Genomic DNA, 21077 nt, shown 5'->3' with positions numbered 1-21077 from the left:
CCTGTAATAACCAGAAATTTCTGCCTTTGCATGTCTGTGCCGAGGCAGCTATAGCACGAGACGTTGTACCCAGCCTCAATACACAGCCACACTGACATTCATCACCGACGTTGATGCTGTTGAGGCCGGCTATTAACTCGTCCCAAGGGCAAAGTTTCCCTTCAACGGTATTGTTTCCAGCACATGCTTCAGATTCAACAGCTGGACCCTAAATTTATCAATTAAATTATAGTTAGTGGTTAGCAGTATCAAATTTTTTTCTTACAAAATATAAAAAATTATTTACATGTGGAAAATAATTGTAGAAAAAGATAGAGAATATATACTTTAGTTAAAGTAATACATGTTTTTATATTTAACTAATTTAACCCGCACCTAAAAAACGCAGATTAATATATTTTTTCTTACGTATATGACATCTATGTACAAATATTTGATCATTAATTTTAGCCAAGTTTTAAACCAAAAATAAATTATTTACTATTTTCTGTATTATACGCGGATCTGGGTTTTTCTTAAATACATACTATATAAGATAATTGAAATAACTCATTTTGATAAAACAAAAATATTAAAAATTAAGATACAATCAAACTTTATAAAGAAATGATCAAACTTTGGCATTTATCAGTAGTTTGATATACATTTTCTTGGGATATATCTGAATATGAAGTAATGTAAAATTTATCTTATTTTAAAAAACATGTCCTATAAATTTTTATTTAGTGTGAATTTTTGAATATATATGTATATAAATATATAAACCATTATTAGTAGACAAACACGTTTATTTCTTTATATTTCATTATTATAATTAAAAAATAATGTATTTTCATCGAATTTAATTTCTATAAAAATATAATTGATTTTGATAAATACAATATTTTAAAAAGAATGATCTTTTCAATAAGTAGAATCGTCATCTTTTTCAGATTTCAAGTCACTGTCGCTCTCTTTCAAATGTTCATCTTCTACTTTTTCCAAATATTCTTTGATTTCTTCCTTGTATATATCATCACTTTGCTCTTTATCATATACTTTTGATTCACTACCTTCATAAGGCTTAGTATAATCATCAGAAACAATTTTGCTTTCGATGACCTTAACCGTCGGCGACATTGTGGGAACGAAGCCCAAATCTCCTCTTTTATATTGTATCGAAGAAGACATTGATGAGAACTCTTTAACAGTATGAGGCGAGAGCAGCTCTAATAATGTATATAAAAGAACACGTCTAGCAGAATCTTCCTCGGCTTCGTCTCTACTTTCAGATTCCAACAATTTGACGGAATTCCTCACAGCCATTCCTGCATTTATCACTATAGATTCTATCCTTTTAGTTTCTGTTCTAGCTTTCTGTGCTTGCATCTTCAAATCGTCCTTTTCAGTCAAACTATCTTTGAGTTGTCTTTCCAAATTGTTCATTTTTTCAGACATCACGGTGATTTCATTACTCAAAACTTCAACGTTACTCTTCTGTGTCTCCAAATCAAACTCTTGCTCTTTGAGAGAACCAAATTTTTCTTTCATCATACCATGTTCAGACGTTAGTTTCTCGATGAGCTTCAATTGTACAATGCTCTTTTCAACAGCCTTATCTCTTTGCCCTTCACAAAGTTTAAAAGACAATCTTGCAGCCTTCTCCTTTTCTTTAAGAATATTACTTTCTTCTTTCAATCTAGCACAAGCTGCTAATATTTCTCGCAATTCATTATTAATAGCTATGTTTTCTTTCATGACTCTTTGAGTCGAAGATGCAATTCTCACTTCAGTAGCATCATGCATATCCTGAGCTAATTGTGTCAATTTTGATTCCATTTCTTTCTTCAAGTTATTCTTGCTAATGATCAATTTTTTTTCATTTTCATACAATAATTTTTTGTAGCTCTCTTCTTGATTTTCAAAATCTTTCTCTTGCTTCTCAAACTTGATCATAAGTTGCTCCCTCATGTTCCTGAATTCCTCCAAAGAGTTTAGTTTGCCGTTCAAGAGCTTAACTTCCGATGTGAGTTGCTCGCGCATGATATTAAAATCTTTTTGCAAGTCTGATATTTTAAGCTTAAAATCTCTCGTCTCTATAACCCTCAACTCTTCAAGTCCACGCACTCTTTCTTGTAGCTCGTTCGCTTCATCCGTTTTCATCTGAAGATTCTTCTTCACATAAGTGATCACGTCCGCTCTGTCCTCATCCAACTTTTTATAATCAGCCACCAATTCATCATTTTTGGCTTCCAACTCTTCGTTCTTGGCGCGGAGGCGTTCCAATTTCCTGTTAAGATCCGCTATTTGTAATTCGTAGAAAGTTTTGTCGACTTCCGTCAGAATGTCGCTTCCTTTCTCCTCTTTTCCTTTCTTCGCTTTGTTTTTCTTTCCTTTTGATTTCTGGCTCTTGGGCGGCATTGCTTACGATTGTATGGGCGAAGCGTTTTTCGATTTGGCACCTGTTACTATTCTGGTATCCAAGGTATCGATTAACGATCGTTATGGAGACATAATATATAACAAACTAACGCACAAACACCAAACAGGGGCGGAACAATAACATTTGTTTAAAAAAATTGTATTCATATGTGGTGTGATATAACGACAATTTTAATTTTCATGAAAAAAAATTTTAATCCTTTCAAAGTAGTTCCAATCAGAAATAATACACTTATGCCAACGTCTGTTTGAATACAAAAAACATTATTCTGGAGCTCACCAGCGGTTTAGTCATTCTCTTATATTGTTGCAAAACGTTGTCCTTTCAATATCCGCTTTATCTTCAGGAACAGAAAAGACCGCAAGGGATCATATCTGGTCAATACAGTGGCTGCGGCATCACAACTGTGTTGTTTTTGGCCAAAAATTAAAAGAATGAGCCGGTACAAATTTCAAGAGTTGTTTATTAATAGGATTGCATCTCACAAACCATGACAATTGTAATAAATAAGAAAGTAATAATCGTCGAAAATAGTAATTCGATCAAACTTGACGTGCTTTTTTGGTTTTGGTTATTCAGAGCACTTTAATAAAATAACATGATTGGACCTTTGTTTCAAAGTTTCGGTGTTACAACTACACTCATGATCAGGGCCGGCTGGGCGTTTTGCGGGGCGTTAGGCGGATGGAAGGGTGGTGTAAAAAATCATATTTAAATTTATTATTCACAACAGATTTAATTTTTTAATAAATATATTTTAGTTCCCTTTTATACATAATTTCACGATTGTTTTTATTACGAACCTTCCAGGTAAACGAACTAAGCTTAATGTAAGATGAAAGTGACCGTTCACTCTGTTATTGCAGCAAATCCTCATTTCAACTTTCAGAAATGTATCTATGTAAAAAATATTCCTTATAATTTATTTTGAATAAAATAACTTTTGTAAAATCCATTTTCTTCATCAGAACATATCTTATTCTATATTCAAAGTACAAGATGAAAGATAAAATTATAAAAATATACTTAACCCTTTAAACGCCAGCGACTTTTTAATGAGTCACATGCTATTTTTCTTTACGCGTCAGTATCTCTTTATAAAATAAATATAAAATACTCGGTTCACTGATAAATGAAGCTAGTTTATTTTAAATAATTAAAAAAATGTTAAGAATTTGTTAACTTATTTAAAAAAAATTAATTTGCTTAAAAAATAATCAATAAGTGACTCACTGGCGTTTAAGTTAATATGTCATTTTAATAAATCGTTGGTTTAATCCATAATTATGAAAGGGGTCTTTCGTAAATATTGTTCATTATTTGCTGTAGGTGAAGTGCGATGCAATGGTAAAGCCGGAACTTGGTAACAAAAGTTCTGAAAGCGTTTTTAAAACTTCTTGACAATGATGGAATATTGGAAAGGCACGAACGAAGCAAATATTATATAACTTCAGTTCAAACTGCAAAAGATTTTTTACGTTGTTTTACAAAACAAAATACGTAATATTTTATTTTCAAGTCGATTGAAAGAAGTGGAAGAAAGTCGTAAAAGACTTATTCCTGTTATTAATTATATTATAACACCTGAAAAACAAAACATAGATTTAAGAGGTCATAGAGATTATGTAATTTTAATAACTAATCAAATAAATTTTCGGAAGATTTTAAAATTTAGGAGTCAAGAAGAAAATAAAATTCTTGAAAATCATCTCAAATCTGCATCTGAAAATGCAACATATATCATACATCTAAAACAACCCAAAATAGTATTATTTTTTCTTGTGGTAAGGAAATAATCGACATCCACAATATCCCAAATGAGTGTGATAATTTGATATGCTTACAAAAATTATATCAGAGCGAATTTTATTAGATTTTTCGACTTACACGAGATGAATTATGGTGCGGAATTTAATTTAGAATATGCGCCTAAAATTGAGGGGCTAAAATTAAGAAATTCCGTAATAAAAATTTTGCAAAAGAATAAAATAAATATAAATGATTATGTTGGTATTTGTACCGATATGTCCAAGTTGTGAGGTGCTGTACCCAAATTTAAAAATCTGCTCCATATGCAACTAGAATATTCAGTTTTAACTATGCTTTTAATCTCATATTGTCCAAATGTGTAGGGGTACAGTATGTACGAAATTATATTTGAGTAATAAAATAAGTTATTGCTTTCTTTCTTGCATACATTTGTAAAGGGTCTTATTCTCAAAACTCGTGACCAAAACAATCAACCATCAATAAGGAAACAAGACAATAGCGTAAAAAATTGAGACCACACAAGCCTTCATTACGACTAGAAAAAATCATAAACAAGTAAGGATTCTTCGGTGCATTAAAAAATATTTCTTTGTTGCGAAACGGTCACGGATCCACAAGATATCCGTTGCAGTATACGACCTTGGACAATGCCCATCAAGCAAATGTCGCTTTCTAAAGGCGTATATCTATTTCGCTGTTCTAAGAAATGAGTACATCTCAAAGGGGTTTTTGTCATCTTTTCAAATATAAATAATTAGTCTTACAATCTAGATAATAAGTTTTAGAAACTGAAAATATTATAGGTTAGTTAAGATACTTCTTATTATAAAAAAAATGTATTAAAATTTATTAACAAATAAAGAATCTGTTCAATTAAAAAAAATATTATGTAATGTTTTAGATTATGGTTAAACTATTAAAAATGTATTTCTTCTAGCTTATTATTCACATAATATAAATTTATCCAGATTTTTTTTAAGACTGTATAAACTATAGGGACACCAATATCTTTTAAATGCTTAGAGTCCCTAAAAGTCTTAATCCGGCCCTTTATACATATATAAATTCACATGAACTTAAATGTTTGGTTGTATTAGTCCTACTTTATGGAACCTCAAAATAGTCCTATTTTTTTAACATTGTTGTAGTTATTATACGCAATCCCCTATAATGGAATCATACCTTGCAATATGCAGCTCCATATGGTGGCGGCGGTGAATCACAATAACGATATCTGGCTCTTGTACCTCCGCATCCTGGAGGGCATACGGACCAGCTGCTCCAAGGACCCCAACCACCAGCCGTTGCTCCGTCTGAAAAATCAAATTAAACTCCTATGAGAAAGCGTCATTTCTTCCATCTGCCCGACTCGGATGATTCTCCAAAACTTTTTGCATATAAATATCGATTACAGTTGCAAAAGTCGTTAAAGCTATGTAGAACTTGGCGCGAGAGCGGTTTTGTTTTTAGGGTGGGTCTCCAAATATGAAAATTATGAAACTTTATTTTATTTTATTTTTTCAGAGGGAGCAAAACGCATCTTGTGTAAGATAAGAAGAGAAGAACGGCAGAAATGTTAAAGGGGATTAACATAAATGAATGTAAATTAACCGGAAAGTTATTGGAAGCGTATTATAATTTTCGCGATTGCTCAGACGTGAAATGTTGAAAGGCAGCTCAAGAGTGCTGTTATAAAAATTGACGAGCGGCGACTGAATTGTAAAATTTCTTCCATAAAAGTGAAAATAGATTATTTTTCCATCTCTCAGACGTCCGTTTATACGAACGAACAGCTTAAATAAATTATTTCATAATCTATTATAGGATATTGAATTATATTTCATTTTCAAATTCATTTTTTACATTAAACAGTATTGATCGTCTCGAAGGCCATTATATTCCAGTTCATACTAATATATAATTCCGTATTGAAATGAAAGTTTTATTCTACGATTATATTTACTATCAATTCAACAACAGAAATGATTATTTTCAGCAGCAGTTGTCATTTTACATAGAAAAAACGGTCCTTGTACTTAATGAAATTAGAAATTGACAAGAAAATTTTAAGCACACACAGCAAGTGTCATAATGTTGCTGTGATTAAAATTTGGTCACGCAAATCCTAGTGGAAACAGCAGTGTTGCCAATAGACTAAAAAACGCTTTCATTAATTTATAGCCTTTTATTTTTATTTTTCTTTCATTTTCAGATACATTGATGAGATTAGTGAAATCTAGATAAACTTAACCAATAAATATATGAACAAAGAAAAATATCAAAACCTTGTTATAAAAAATATCAAATTTAAATACATTGTACTGTTAACTCAAACGAATCTTTCAAAATGAAATATGTTTGTAAATTGCTTTTGATTGTGTAATACAATTATATATAGTTTAATCGAGGTAATTGGCACTTTTAATCATTACTCATGCGATAAACAACCGCGGAACAAAGCAGCAACATTTTTGACCGCAAATGTTAAATTCACAAGGGCGGAAAATGGCTAATTCGTTGGATTCGTTCGACCTTAAATTTTCCCCTTAACATTCAGGAAATACATTAACAATGAACTACGAGCTTAGGTATACGTACCGAGTAATATCATTCTTAAGTGTGTGAGCATAATTAAATTGAACCAAATTCTTACAACAATACATGTAATATTATTCATAGATAACAATGATTTTACTCATGAAGGTTTGCAGAGAGATGAGAGGCAAGTAGTAGGTATATGTTATAGTTATTATTATATTATATTATATTAAAAACAAAGTCAAATATAAACCTTAAATGTTATTCACGAAATAGGTAAAATAGATAAAAGACCAACGTTTTTTAGCATTAGATTATATATAAATGACAATGTGCAAGTATCTCGACACAAAATAAAAATAGTAAGCTAAAAAACATTAGACAAAAAATATATTTTTCATAACCATGTACTTTCAATTCTACCATTCAATTGATATGTCCTATTGATCCTCATATCTCATGATAATTTCCTTGCATCCTCCTAACGGTCCTTTTGAACCAATTAAATATGATATTAAATGTCAAATTTATTGCGAGATTGCATATCATTTGAACCAATTATAAAAATTAATTTAATATATTCTAATAATAATAAATATCGTACTAGTCGAACTTCGCCTTCGTTATTTCGTAGATTTATATTACTTTTTAACTAACTAAATGGCATTTATTCAAATTTAAAAATAAGTCTGTTTACTCTTTGTCATTATTTTTGTCAATTTATTATCCGAGCTTGACAAAATCTTACTTTGTATTTTTATATAATAATTTTTTCCTGTTACCGTTTCCTTTTGATCATCGTCGGCAGACAAATAATGTATTCGAAAATATAATAGATTTGTTTTTGCGTTGTCAATTTTAATTATACCTCGAATAATGTCATGTAAAGAGGAAAAGCAAAAACAGATATAGTACACCGAATAAGCAATCGCTTCTGTTTCATATTATCTAAAATAAATTTGCGCCCATCGAATATCAATTTAACTGTAATTATTTGATTTCCTTGCTTTAAAAAATGAAATAATAATTAATATTCCACATAGTCGACATAAACGTCGACGACGAGCGGCGGTAATACAATACATGATTGCAGGAGGTCACTGGAGTGTTATCACACAACAATGTAAAATATTTAAGTCTAGTTTTTCAATGCCATTAACTAAAAGTATTGTTTCATCGTTACCAAACCGTAACGCTTGTCATGTTACAATAATAATTAAAACTCACAAAAAGAAAAATCCCTCATCCCATATGTTCCTCATACTTTTCACCTCCTGATTTCCGACAGTTTTCGTTGGATTTATTTTTAACAAAACAAATATACAAATATACCCGAAATCGTTATATCCCATTAAGGTCAGATATAATGAAGCGCATTTTCCCGTAAATTCGATTCTTTCGCAGTATTCGTCCGTGACTGGAAGGTGTATCGTATTTTTTTAATAGGAAACGTGAATTTTTCTCCCGACGTCAGCGGAAAAAATTCCCTGTCCAAGGATTCGTTTTACAAATTGAACCCGTCTCACCCCTGCGACAGGGGAGAGATTTTCAAGGTTCAATTCTACTTTTCAAAATGCCCCCGATGCCATTTTTCACCATTATTCCTTACGACAAAGAATAAAGTTCACGAACCGTGAAAATATACTGTATAAACTCATGTAATATTTATACTATTTTGCATATTTATAAAGATTATCTTTTGCTGTGTGATAAATATTAAGTGGGAAATATTAGTTGATATAAATCGTCTAACTTAAAAAAGTAACAAGGGTGGAATGCATATTTATTTTATTAACACGTTTATCCGTGTATAACGCATGAAGTTAGCAACGAGTAAAATATTAAATGGTTTTAAATGTAGCTGAATGATTTTTTTTTAACTATTTGCTTATTTATTTTTATTATCGATCTTCAAATATTATTATGTGAAAATAAAAAATAAATTAAAAACTAATTGATTTTAAATCAATATTTATATATTACAGTAGCATACAGTCAGTTATATTTTCTAAAATATAGCAGTTCATTAATATTTATGATATGTTTAATACTTTTTGATTGCAGTGCTTAGATTAAACAAAATAATTTATTTCATGTTAATAATATGTAGATGTAACGTTATTTTAATGATTCATTCTCTATTGAGCTTATACAGTATATTTTTATAAAATAATTATTACTTATTATTAGATTAGTGAATTTCATCCCATTAAAGATTGAAAAATATGTTTTACCATTTAATTTTTTTTATAAATAAATTAATTATAATATATACTTTTCGAATAATTTATAGTACATTATAATTTATAGCATTATATTTCCTGTTGATCTTTCAACGGGTATGATACTATTTTTTATAGTATATAATATCAGGACAGTAAGTTTGTAAAATAATACCAAATTATAAAATAAATATCTATTAATTGAATAGGTTTTTACGTTGTAATGAATTAATAGGATTAGTATTTTATATACATCATTGATTTACAACATACAAAAATATTATTTTGTAGAAATTTGTGACGATTATTTTACGTATCTTGAATTTGATAAACTGCGGGTTAAAGTACTTCAATTTAATTGATAATATGAATATAAAAAACTAAAACAAATATTAAAATTTTATTTTTCTATATTAAAATAAAATTATTAATATATTTTATTAATGAATTAAAATTAATACATTATCAAACAAATATATACTCATCTCTAATTTAATTTTGAAAAAATTGCATTTTATAAAAAAAAAATATAATAAAATATAAAATTAAACATTTTAAATCTCCCTGTACTCAGATAAAATAATTTTGACAAAAAAGCAACAGCCCGGCTAGCTCAGTCGGTAGAGCATGAGACTCTTAATCTCAGGGTCGTGGGTTCGAGCCCCACGTTGGGCGCTTTCTTTTTGTAAATTTTCCAAATAAATATTTTTTATATAATTTAATATTTAATAAAGTTAAAACTTATTATATTTTAACTTATCAATTCGGTTATGTTTACAAACATTTCAATGTCAATTCTATTACTAAAGAAATTTTCGATATTGGATTTCATTGTATCATACAAAATAATTATTTATGGGCAACTTTTTTAAAATCTATAATGAAAATTTTATCTATTAAGTATGTTATGTTCAAAAACGTATTAACCTAATCACATAATTTTCATTGTAATAAATAAAAATATAAAACACTTTTACTTTCTTTATTTCAAAGAAAGCAAAAGTGTTTTATATTTTTATTTATTACATTAAATATATTTTCATATTAAATATATTTTTTCATTTTTTTTATTTAAATTTGTTCTTAAAGCTTACGTTTATTCAAAATTTTATTTACAAAATATATTTTTAGAATACGTTTTATGTCGATATGATAAAAACTACGGCAACTGTTTATTTTTTCATAAAAAATAAGTTTTTTTAATTTTTATTTGATTTATATTTTAAAACGTATTTTTTCAAAGATTTTTTTAACGTAGTTTTTTTACGGCTATTCAAAATATTAATAAAAATATTAAAAATTAGAGTATTAAGACTACGGCATTTAGGTAAATAACCAAAAATTGCGATGTTACGATTTTTTAATTGTTTGAATAGTCACTGTTTTGAAACCAGATGGCGGATCAGACTCGTTTTTTGTAAAATAAGTTTTAAGACTATATTATTTATACTAAGAAACTTATCGTGTTCTGAAAATCTTTGATATATAAAAATGTAAAAACTATAAACTATAAAAAAAATGAATGACCAAAAATTGTAAAATAAAACATTTTTTTTAATTTTATTTATATATGCTACGATTTTTTTATTTTTTTGAATAGTGGTTATTTTGAAATAAGATAGCGGATTAGATTGACTAACGAACTTAGGCGAGATATTTATTAGAGCTAGTTTTAGTCATTTTATTTCTAATTGTTTCATATATGATTAAAACTACGACAATCATCGTGTCCTAAAATTTCAACAGATATGTCGAAATCTGAGGACACAATGCCAAAAAACATTTTATTTTAACTACTTTAGTTTCTCTTTTAAAACATTTTAATACTTTTAAAGTTACGGATATTTATTTTTAACCCATATTAAAAAAAAAAAATTTTAATTTTTATTTCTATTTTAATTTTTTTACCGCCTCACTTTTTTTTAAATCTTTAAAAAAGTTATGACTTTTTATTTAACTTTAAATATCGGCTATTACAATCACAATATTTCGGATTGCGTTGACTAACAAAGCTGAGATATTTACAAGATCTATTTTTAGAACAAGTTTCACAGTGATATGATTAAAACTACGACAGATGGCGCGTCATTAAAACCCATATAAATGACAAAATAATGTAATAAAAGCTTTTTTTTAAATTAAACTCATATTTTATTCAAATAGGTTTTTCATTATTATTTAAATATTTTTCAACGCAGTTTTTTTTCATTTTAAATTTTATGAATAAGCGCTATTGAAATAGCGGCTGCTAATAAAATTTAAGAATTAGTAAGCAAATAATAATTTGCTAATTTTAAAAAGATGTCGGATCAGGTTTCTTGAGAGTTTTACTAAAAATTTTAAACAATGTTTACAATTTAGTTAAATTTAACATATAAAATAAAAGTTCAGATTTTAAAAAAATTTTTCCAAATAATTTAAACGACTAGATTTAAACTGAATTGCATTTTTTGGAGTAAATGTATATATAATAATAAAAAAAAATACTAATTTTTAATTATAGCTATAGCTTTTAATGTTTTCTCGGTTTGAGAAAACAATATTAACATTCGTAAGTACCTAAAACAACTTCAAACCCAGCGAAATATTTCAATTAAAATTACGTCAAATGCTTCATTGTTTGTCGACAATTTGTTATATTATTACTTAAAAATAGAAACCCTTACCCATTACGAGAATATAAATAAATATGTTTATTTTTATATAAATAATAAATAAATAATCTGTATTTATTAATAAAACTAAAGGATAAAAACGGTGATCTTTCAAACAAACACATCAGGAAAAATACTACGAAAATTCGCTTTCATATTAATTATTTTTTCATTCGAAGGCACATTTATTTATTATTAAAAATTTTATTAACCAAATCGTTTTACTTATATTATAGCACAAAAATTTATTTTACAAATTCGGTTCAAATAAAAGACGTTTCTACGAGCATTTCAAGATAAAATATGATCTATTGAACTCGAGCCCTATTTTTGTACATTTTGCAGTCAATACAACATTCAGAATGAACCGCGTAAGAATAATTTCCGGTTCGATAGCGAGCACGATAAGGTCAACCCGTCAAGGGGAGCATTTTTGGCAAGGGTACATAAAAGTTAGCGAGGTGAAGGGGAACGCCCTTCTAAAGAATCTATATATTACAAATATAAAAGTCACAGAGCAACAATGCGTATTATTTTCCGTAAAATAAAACAATAATCATTGACCATGATAGATGTACAATGTGATGCATTCGAGCATATAGTTTGATTGAAACACACTTACCGAGTATTGGAAGCGTTGGCAGGCATTCTTGCCTGACGTCAGCTACGGCTCCGTTCAGTGCTTGGCTCACATAGACGAAGCAGTACTCTGGGAATCTTTCAGAAAACAAATCACATCCGAATTCCAAAGAATGTGTGCCTCTCGTCACTCTCAGTTCTGCTACATAACGCAATTCTCCAGCTGAACTCCTAGCCCCGGCAGAAATAGCCGGTGGTTCTCTGGCGAATACTCTGACTCTATCAGAGCGCTGTAGTACACAAGCTGGGTATTGAAAGAGTACTTTAACACCACTGTGGCCGTCACAAGGGAATACACTGCGCGCGTGGACATTCAGCACAAATTGCTCCGACCAGCGAGCCTGAAAATATAAAGCATAATAATTAGCATCGTTCCCCCTAATGAAGGTCTTGTGATACTAGTGATCCTAATGGAGCTGTTGTTGGGCCAGTGAATTATATGTAGCATTAGTCTTGGGTGGCAAATTGTTGTATTATTTCATCCCTTCCCGTGAGGGGGCTTTTCCTAATGGCGCATTTTTGTCATTAAATGTCACAACACGTACATACATATTTGTCTTGATTGTTTAGATGTTGCGAGATATATTTCAACTTGGTGAGTAATCAAACTTTGAAACTGATAATGTTGTTCGACACATTATACAGTGTGAGTATTCGTCAGCGTTTGATGTAATTACAGTGTTGCACTTTGTTAATTACTAGCTTTGAAGCTGGAGGCGTGTAAGCTTCTGCCATGCATACTCTTAAGTTCTAAGTGCTTTATTATTACGTCAAAACCTTGACTGGAATACGTATATGAATTGAAGCCAATTTTAGTCGAGGTTTGAAAAATGCTTAAAAACTAAAATATGTGTTCATATAACAAAATATATCGAAGATTAGTTTTTGTGTCAAATAGTAACAACCTAATATCTGCAATTTCAACCCTTTAAGTGTATGATTTTGTTGTCAAAATTTGTGTCATGCAAATTGAAGCAATATTAGCACTCAAATTAAGCCTTAAAGCACAGAATAAATATCACCAACGCAATAAGTTTTCTACAAATATCTTTAAAAATGTTTCTAAGAAAAGGTATAAACGAGGTCTTTAATTAAGTAGATATAATTTTTATCTGGCTTAGGATCAGATTCCATTTGATCAACACAAATCACAGGTTGTCGGAAAAATTGTATCGTGTTTTTATAAATGGAGGCTTATGCAAATGTTAGAGAATAATATACACCTAACAACAAGAGAGGATGCAAATGAGTTCGATACCCATCGTTTGACTGTAGCGGATTATATAAATATTTTAGCATTCATCTTGAAGTAAACCATAGTCTCGCTTGAAATGAAAATGAAAAACATATGGACTTATCACTCCAATTACTGATAAATAATAACTTCACAATAGAAAAGTACTGCTTTTTTTGTGGAGGCTCGACAAACGCTCATTGGTCAGGAATAAAGCTTAAATTGATACTGACGCGTTAACCGTGGGAAATTGACTCAGCGTATAGACGCGTTAAAAGCGCAATAATCAAAATGCCATCAGTCGTTATGCCACTATTATTCCGACAAGTGCATTTTGTAAATACAAATGTACAGAATTTTTCTTTGTTGCGAAACGGTCACGGGAAACAATATATTACCGTAAAGCCACAATATTACCGTGGCATAATTCGACGTATATATATTTCGTTGTTCTGATTAGTTGGATAATCACTGCATGATTGTGATTTGTCAGCAAGCTTTGTAGCCCTGAATATTTAAGGCTGGTTTCCAATGAGGAGAGGGGAGACACTCAAAGATTAGCAGACACTGCCCACCCGCGGACAACATATATTCATGGACGCTCACAACCTGAGAGAGACTTCACCATACGAGCACCGCAGCAGAGAGGGATTAACCTCCGCTATACTGTCGCTTCCACACCAATCAGAACTCTAATGATCATCCTTTGACATCACCCCTCCACCAGCTTCTCCACCACCGCTCGAAGAAAACGATCTCGCTCATCATAATCTATCGCAATATGTAATATAAAGTAATAAAATTCTCACTAGTTTCTACCTGCGTCTTACTAACTACGAAGGGACACTCCAAAGGGCTAGAATCAAGAATGTGTTTTCAGCATTTTGCTACGATATTTTCCACGAAATTTTGCAGCTACATAATAGTGAATTGGCGATTTCTAAGCAGAATGACTTAATTTGCATTGATAATCGTTGTATCCCGTTTCTCTCATCATCTTCAACGTATTTACAGCATTCTTTAAAACATTTGTACCAATTTAAAACAATTCATTCAAACAAATCCCTTTTTTCATTTGAATAAAAAATTGCATGCAAATTATTTATTCTGTCATTTTCAATTTAAAAAAATAGCCCAGTGTGACAAAATGTCTCTTAAATACTTGGTTAGCAAATAAAAACTACGCTAAAAACTAAGATGAGTTTAACCTAAAACGAATAACGCGCGAAATCCAAAAATTGTCGCTCTTTTTATCACATCTCGTATATGTGCAGTTAAAGGAAAATATTGAATATAGCAACGATATAACTTGGAACAAAAAGCGGGCAAATCCGGTAATAATATAGACGTTCAACCAGAATAAGAGCTTTATATGTATGTGAGAAGAAAAAATAACGAGATTGAGGCTGAAATAATAAAAATGCGTATAAAACACAGGACAGTGCCCTTGCCTAGAAGTTGTTGAGCACACCTAATAAATTTATGGCGTGAACACCCTTGGGAGGGTTATTTATTGCCAAAGACGACGACCGACGTTCGGACTTGAGAAATTGGCGATTTGTACAAAACGTGAAGTGCATATTAGACCGTCCATTGGACATTCGATCTGTATATTGTTAAAATTAAATAAATAAAAAGTACTCCAAATATATGTACATATATTCACAGGCGATGAAGTACTGGATAGCTTTTTTTTTATTGCGAACGTTTAAAAGTTTAACGGCGTTGATTTCACACCTAATGATACGGAAACGGAAACAATTCTTCGTCGGGATATACTTATCAGTAAGGAAATGAAATGTTTTTGGGGGTGCGGGTGAAATGGCCCAAATCGAGCTTATAAAACTCGAGCACGTGACGTCGCGTGTCTCGAGACTGATTGCCTATCCAAATTGATTAATATACATTAAGCATTAGGTAGGTGTGTAGTACATTACCTTGAGGTATGCCGGCGTTGGAGTTAACGCAGGAGCTGAAGCCGCTTGCGAAGGGCGCAGTGCCAAGGCGTAAGTGCCGGCCGCTCCGAATAACTCACATCGAAGCTGTAATTCCTGTCGTCCTGGCAAACCCCTCACTTGCTCCGAATACAATGGAGAATTGCCGCCGCCCCCTGGGGGACAAAGACTGTCTCCGCAATATGAGAGCTCCAGCCAGAACTCGGGCAGAGCTGCCACTTCCACGGGAGGACACATAACCTGTAATTGATCAATGATATATTAACTCGAAACGGAAGCTAAGATATTGCTAGTTTTAATCAAGCGTACCTATATCATAAATATAAAGTACTGAAATATCTTAACCAGTTTCATTCGCTGGCATGTGTAACGATATGTTCTGGAAAATGACTCGCGATACTGAGTCATCAAAATACATTTCGACAGACCTTTCAATTCACTCTTTTTAAGATATACAAGATATTTCAACTCATAATTAATATTTCAATAATTTAAAAACATGCAAATAAAAAACGATTGCGGTTTTCAAGATTAGTTTATAAGCATATTCTTAATATTAAGTTAACCTGAACTACATATAACTACAATCTATTTTGGTAGAAGAGCAACTAAAGTCAATTTTTTTGAAGCTCAACATGAGCTCTGCTGTCATGTAAGGTAACTTTTAAAATACAATAACCACTGATTTACACAAAGGATCTGAAATATCATTATCTTTGTCACATTAACGATATTTAAAAAAAGGAATACATTAGAAAACCATCTTTCAATAGACTGTTATTATTTTCAAACAATGAAAAAAAAATGAGTTTCGTGTAGTGATTAAATATTTTCAGGCAAAACACCAAAAGAAATTGATCTAAAGTTGGATGAAGTTCATGGCACATTTGCACCAGCGTTTAAAACTGTTTACAATTGGGTGAATGAGTTAAAATGTAGCCGTGCATCCACAAGTGATGAACATTGTTCGGGTCGTCCACTTGAGGTGACTACGCCAAAAGTGATCGACTAAATCCACGATATAAACCCGACCGCTTAAAAATATTTTGTCAAGCGTTTTTCATCATTCTAAAACGATTGTCAAATTATTATGGCCAAAACTATTGAAATACAACTATATTATTATTTTATTTAAATGCAGACTGCACAGAAAAAAACATGTTTTTGAAAATTATATAAAGAAATATTAACTAAAACATTAACACTAGTCTACAATGCGTCCGCCAGCTGCGTGTACCTGGATGAGAGCAAACCCTACAGATGGTTAAAAAGTCGGATAGCTGTGTTTATGGGGAGCTGTCCAATACTTCAAACAATACTCTGGAACGCAAGCGCGAGACGCTGCTTGTCACTTGACGGGGGCGGTTGTGTCCAGTGATAAGTGTGCGTGTACCTGGCCGCCCCGCGGCCAAGTATAGCTGCCTTGCGGCTGCGAAAGTTTATTCGCGTATGTGTTCACCATACATATAAACATAGTGGACAGGACGCCAGTGAAGCCCCCAAGGGAGCACCGGACCAGCGGACCGGACCGGACCATCAACTGTCAGTAAGAGGAAGAAGAACCACGCAGCGCCAGGAGCGAAAAACCAGAGATCGCTGCCGCCCGCGGGCGGCACAAAGGTTGTATCCGATCCTTAATAACCCCCATATCGGAAATAATAATAAAATGTCAAAATATAGCGAGTATTTATCGCAGGCCATCGGCCAAAATCAATGGCAAACGCCAAAAAATCCGGCAAAAAGATTAAGAGTCGGTGCAGGGGAAAACCCAGTTGTCACAACAAACAAATTCGGTGCACTTACACCGTTACCAACTTCGCCGTTATCAGGCAACCCCATCAGAGTCCCGCCAGTCATTATGAAGGCCGCCAGTAACGCCGAATCCTTTATGACTGCTCTTCGCAGTTTAATTGAAAATAAATTTTATGTGCGATACACTCGCAATAGCAACGTAAGCGTCCAGTGTTCGAACATGGATGACCACAAAAAACTGGTCGAGAGCCTCAAAAATGAGGCTCAACAATTTCATACGTACACCTCGGCTGGCGACAAGTCAGCCAAGGCTGTAATTAAAGGACTTCCAATGTTGGAAGTTGAAATTATAAAAAGAGACATTGTCTCCCAGGGCTTTGACGTCACTTCCGTGACTGCCCTTAAATCTAAAATTAACAATAACAGGTTTCCTGTATATTTAATTAATCTTCCCAACGGAACCGATATGGGGAAGTTTACTTCACATGTAAAATATATCTTCCACACAAAAATTACTGTGGAAAAATACAAAAATAAAGCCATCGGTACTCAATGTTTTAGATGCCAAAATTTCGGACATGGAGCCAGAAACTGCAATTGGAAACCGAGATGCGTCAAATGCGACGGGGACCACGCGACATCCGACTGCACCAAAGTAGACAGAGAGGCGCCGGCCAAATGCTGCAACTGCCAGGGAGACCATCCTGCAAACTATAAATTTTGCTCAGCCAGGGTCAAATATGTGAGCAACATAATCAAGCCCAGAAGCAGTGGAGCACCAGCGTGGGCGACCCCAAGGAGTTTCCCGGAGCCGAAGACGGAACGGGAAAAGAGAGCCGCTTTGCTAAATAGTATTGCAGACTTCCCGCCTTTGCCAACCAAACCAGAGCCACGGCGACTACAAACCAACAACGAATCTAACTCAAAACCAAGTAAGAATGTTGAGGGCACTGAAACCATTAAAAATGCATTAGATGACTTAGAAGATTTATCTGATATTAAAAAGTTGATGAGGTCGCTTCTCGACCTCAAAACAGGCATCAAAACCTGTAAAAATATGTCAGAAAAATTTATGTTAGTGTTAGAATTCTTAGATAAATTAGATGATTGAATCATCAAGAAAAACTAACGTGGCTTTCTGGAACGCAAATGGCGTTCGTAAGAAGGTGGATGAAATGATTCTGATGGTTGAAAACTCAGATATCGACATAATATTATTAAATGAAACGCGCCTAAAGTCAAATCACACACTTAAGATTTCTGGTTTCGATTGCTATCGTGTAGATAGAGAACGCGGTATGGGAGGGGGTGTAGCAATACTCATTAGGAATAACCTTAGTCACTGCCAACTTAAATTACCAGAAACCAGAATCATCGAAGCGGTCGCTATTATGATTAACGTAGACTCTAAGCCCATTTTAATAATATCAGCATACTGCCCTAAGCAAGGAAGCGAATTCAAAACTGATTTAGACAAGCTCATTGCGGCTGCTCCTGCGGTCATAATAGCAGGTGACCTAAACGCTAAACATGGTTTTTGGAACTGTCAAAAATCTAACAAAAACGGCAGAACCTTAGTGGACCTAATGAGTGTTAGAGATTTTAATATAGAATTTCCAGACAAGCCCACATATTATCGAAAAAACGCGTCATCAACACTAGACATCGCCCTTTACAAAGACGTCCCGAGTGTAGCGTCAATGGAGACCCTTCAGAAACTCTCCTCTGACCACCTGCCGGTGAAATTTTCACTGGGAGGTTCGGTGGTGAGGACCGATAGGACTTGTCTGATGTACTCTCGGACGGATTGGATAGGGTTCAAAACAGGGGTTAATTCAAGAATAAATCTTACTCCTAAAACCTTTAACTGTAAAGAATTAATTGACTTATACGTAATGGACTTAACGATATGTATTAACGAGGAAATTCATACATATACACCGCGATCCCCTATGGTGCCTTTTAAATTTACATTAACACCTGCTATTAAAGAGTTAATAAATAGGAAAAATCGTTTTAGAAAAGAATGGCAGAGGCATAGGGACAGTGGTATAAAAACCATTGTCAATTCACTCACCGCGGAAATATCAGTAGAAATTCAAAAACTAAAAAACAAGTCGTGGGAACACAAGCTTCAAAGTACGACTCCACAAGACAACACTCTATGGAAACTAGCAAAGGCTATTCGTCGTAATCATACAAATATCCCGCCCCTCGTGTGTGCGAATGGTAACTACGCACACACGGATCGCGAAAAAGCAGAAGCTCTTGCGACTTGTTTTGAAAGTTCACACAGACTTACACTAAACATGTACGACCACGGCACTGAATCGATTGTTAAACGAGCCGTGGACGAATTTAGATCTGATACACACCCTTGCACCAGGTTGTCACTGATACATCCTTCTGATGTTAGGCAAGCGATTCATAAATTTAAAACAAAAAAAGCCGCGGGGCTGGATTCAATAGAAAATATAGCATTAAAACACCTGCCTCAAAAGGCACTTGTTCTACTCACGAAAATATTTAACGGTTGCTTATCTATTGGTTACTTTCCTCAGGCTTGGAAAACAGCTAACGTAATCCCCATTCATAAAACAGGCAAGGACTCAAAAATGCCAATTAGCTATCGTCCAATTAGCCTCCTCTCTTGCCTCAGTAAAGTCCTCGAGCGAATAATCTTAAGAAAGCTACAACCCCATATAGCGTCCGCAATCCCTGAATTCCAATTCGGATTCAGACAGCATCACTCAACTAATCATCAGTTGACAAGAGTTGCAGAATACGTTTCGCAAAAATTTAATACCAAAAGAGACACGGGAATGTTTCTCCTAGACATCGAAAAGGCTTTCGATACTGTCTGGCATGACGGTCTTATATTTAAATTATTAAAGGCAGATGTACCTTTTTTTCTTATCCGTATCATAGATGCGTACTTGAGTGAGAGGCAGTATACTGTTACGGTTAAGGGTTCACCGTCGTCCCCGAGAGAAATTCCCATGGGAGTGCCTCAAGGGAGCATACTAGGACCCCACCTCTTTAATGTATATATTGGCGACATGCCCACTTTGAAAAAATGCCAGATGTCTCTATATGCAGATGACACAGCGTGTTACACTTCGTCATTAAGTCGGAACCTCATTATAAATCGACTCCAGGAGGCACTTCTCAAATTGGCGGCGTATTTCCGTCAATGGAAGATAAAAATTAATGAGGCCAAAACTGAAGCGATAATCTTTAGTAAAAAGAGACTTGCTCCACCCACCCGGCAACTTTGTTTCAATAATTCACTGGTGAAATGGAGTGAAAGAGTTAAATACTTAGGATTGCACTTAGACAATAAATTAAATTGGAAATTCCAAGTAGAAGAGTGCCGTAGGAAAGGATTTATGGCACTGTCGGCTCTTGCCCCGATCTACAAGCGAAAAAGTAAACTGAGTAGTAAAAATAAACTGATCCTGTATAAAACTCTAATTAGACCCCTAATTACTTATGGATCCCCGGTTTGGTCTAGTATTTCTGATACTCAATTCCGAAGAATACAAGTAGTACAGAACAAGTGTCTTAGGATTGCATTGAACGCGCATCCCAGAACAAATACTATGCGACTCCATCAGCGGAGCGGCAGGATAAGAACGGTAAAAGAGTTTTGTTATAGGCAAACCTTATTACTATACAAACGAGTAAAAAAGGAGAGAGCCGACTCTCTTCTTGGAAAGCTGGGTAATTATAATATCAATTGCTTACCATACACCTATAAGCATAAGCTTCCCAAACACATAATAAGGGATGATATATCTGAGACTGTCAACCATCAGAATCCAAGCGGAAACTCTCTCGCTCTCTTGTCCCCGAGTGTGCCGCGAGTTCGCTTTAGAATAGTGGAAGCGA

The 21077-nt window shown here is 33.1% G+C and overlaps 2 protein-coding genes and 1 non-coding gene across 4 annotated transcripts in view; 1 reads left to right on the top strand and 2 right to left on the bottom strand.

Moving 5' to 3' along the window:
* gogo (thrombospondin-1 like protein golden goal) overlaps nucleotides 1–21077 on the bottom strand; it is a 141434-nt gene that overhangs the window by 4476 nt on the left and 115881 nt on the right. For both annotated transcript variants that reach the window (XM_088186235.1, XM_088186234.1), the window contains 4 exons: nucleotides 15417–15674; nucleotides 12229–12586; nucleotides 5375–5505; nucleotides 2–208 (listed from right to left, as the gene is read on the bottom strand). In XM_088186235.1, coding sequence (XP_088042361.1) covers nucleotides 2–208; nucleotides 5375–5505; nucleotides 12229–12586; nucleotides 15417–15674 — 954 coding nt within the window. The remainder of the gene's footprint in view (nucleotide 1; nucleotides 209–5374; nucleotides 5506–12228; nucleotides 12587–15416; nucleotides 15675–21077) is intronic.
* Nucleotides 904–3533, bottom strand: LOC148235075 (cilia- and flagella-associated protein 157). The gene has a single exon (XM_088185909.1). The coding sequence runs from the start codon at nucleotides 2398–2400 to the stop codon at nucleotides 904–906; it is 1497 nt and encodes a 498-aa protein (XP_088042035.1). The 5' UTR covers nucleotides 2401–3533.
* TRNAK-CUU (transfer RNA lysine (anticodon CUU)) lies at nucleotides 9555–9627 on the top strand. Its single transcript has one exon. It is a non-coding gene; the product is annotated as a tRNA-Lys (tRNA).

The sequence above is a fragment of the Plectrocnemia conspersa genome, unplaced genomic scaffold (assembly GCF_051122295.1).
Source record: "Plectrocnemia conspersa isolate PC_06_02 unplaced genomic scaffold, ASM5112229v1 ptg000005l, whole genome shotgun sequence".
Taxonomy (NCBI): domain Eukaryota; kingdom Metazoa; phylum Arthropoda; class Insecta; order Trichoptera; family Polycentropodidae; genus Plectrocnemia; species Plectrocnemia conspersa.
This window is presented reverse-complemented; position numbering and strand designations above follow the sequence as displayed.

Excerpts from the sequence above, each read along its gene's own strand:
- LOC148235075 (XM_088185909.1), bottom strand. The coding sequence starts at position 2,400 with ATGCCGCCCAAGAGCCAGAAATCAAAAGGAAAGAAAAACAAAGCGAAG.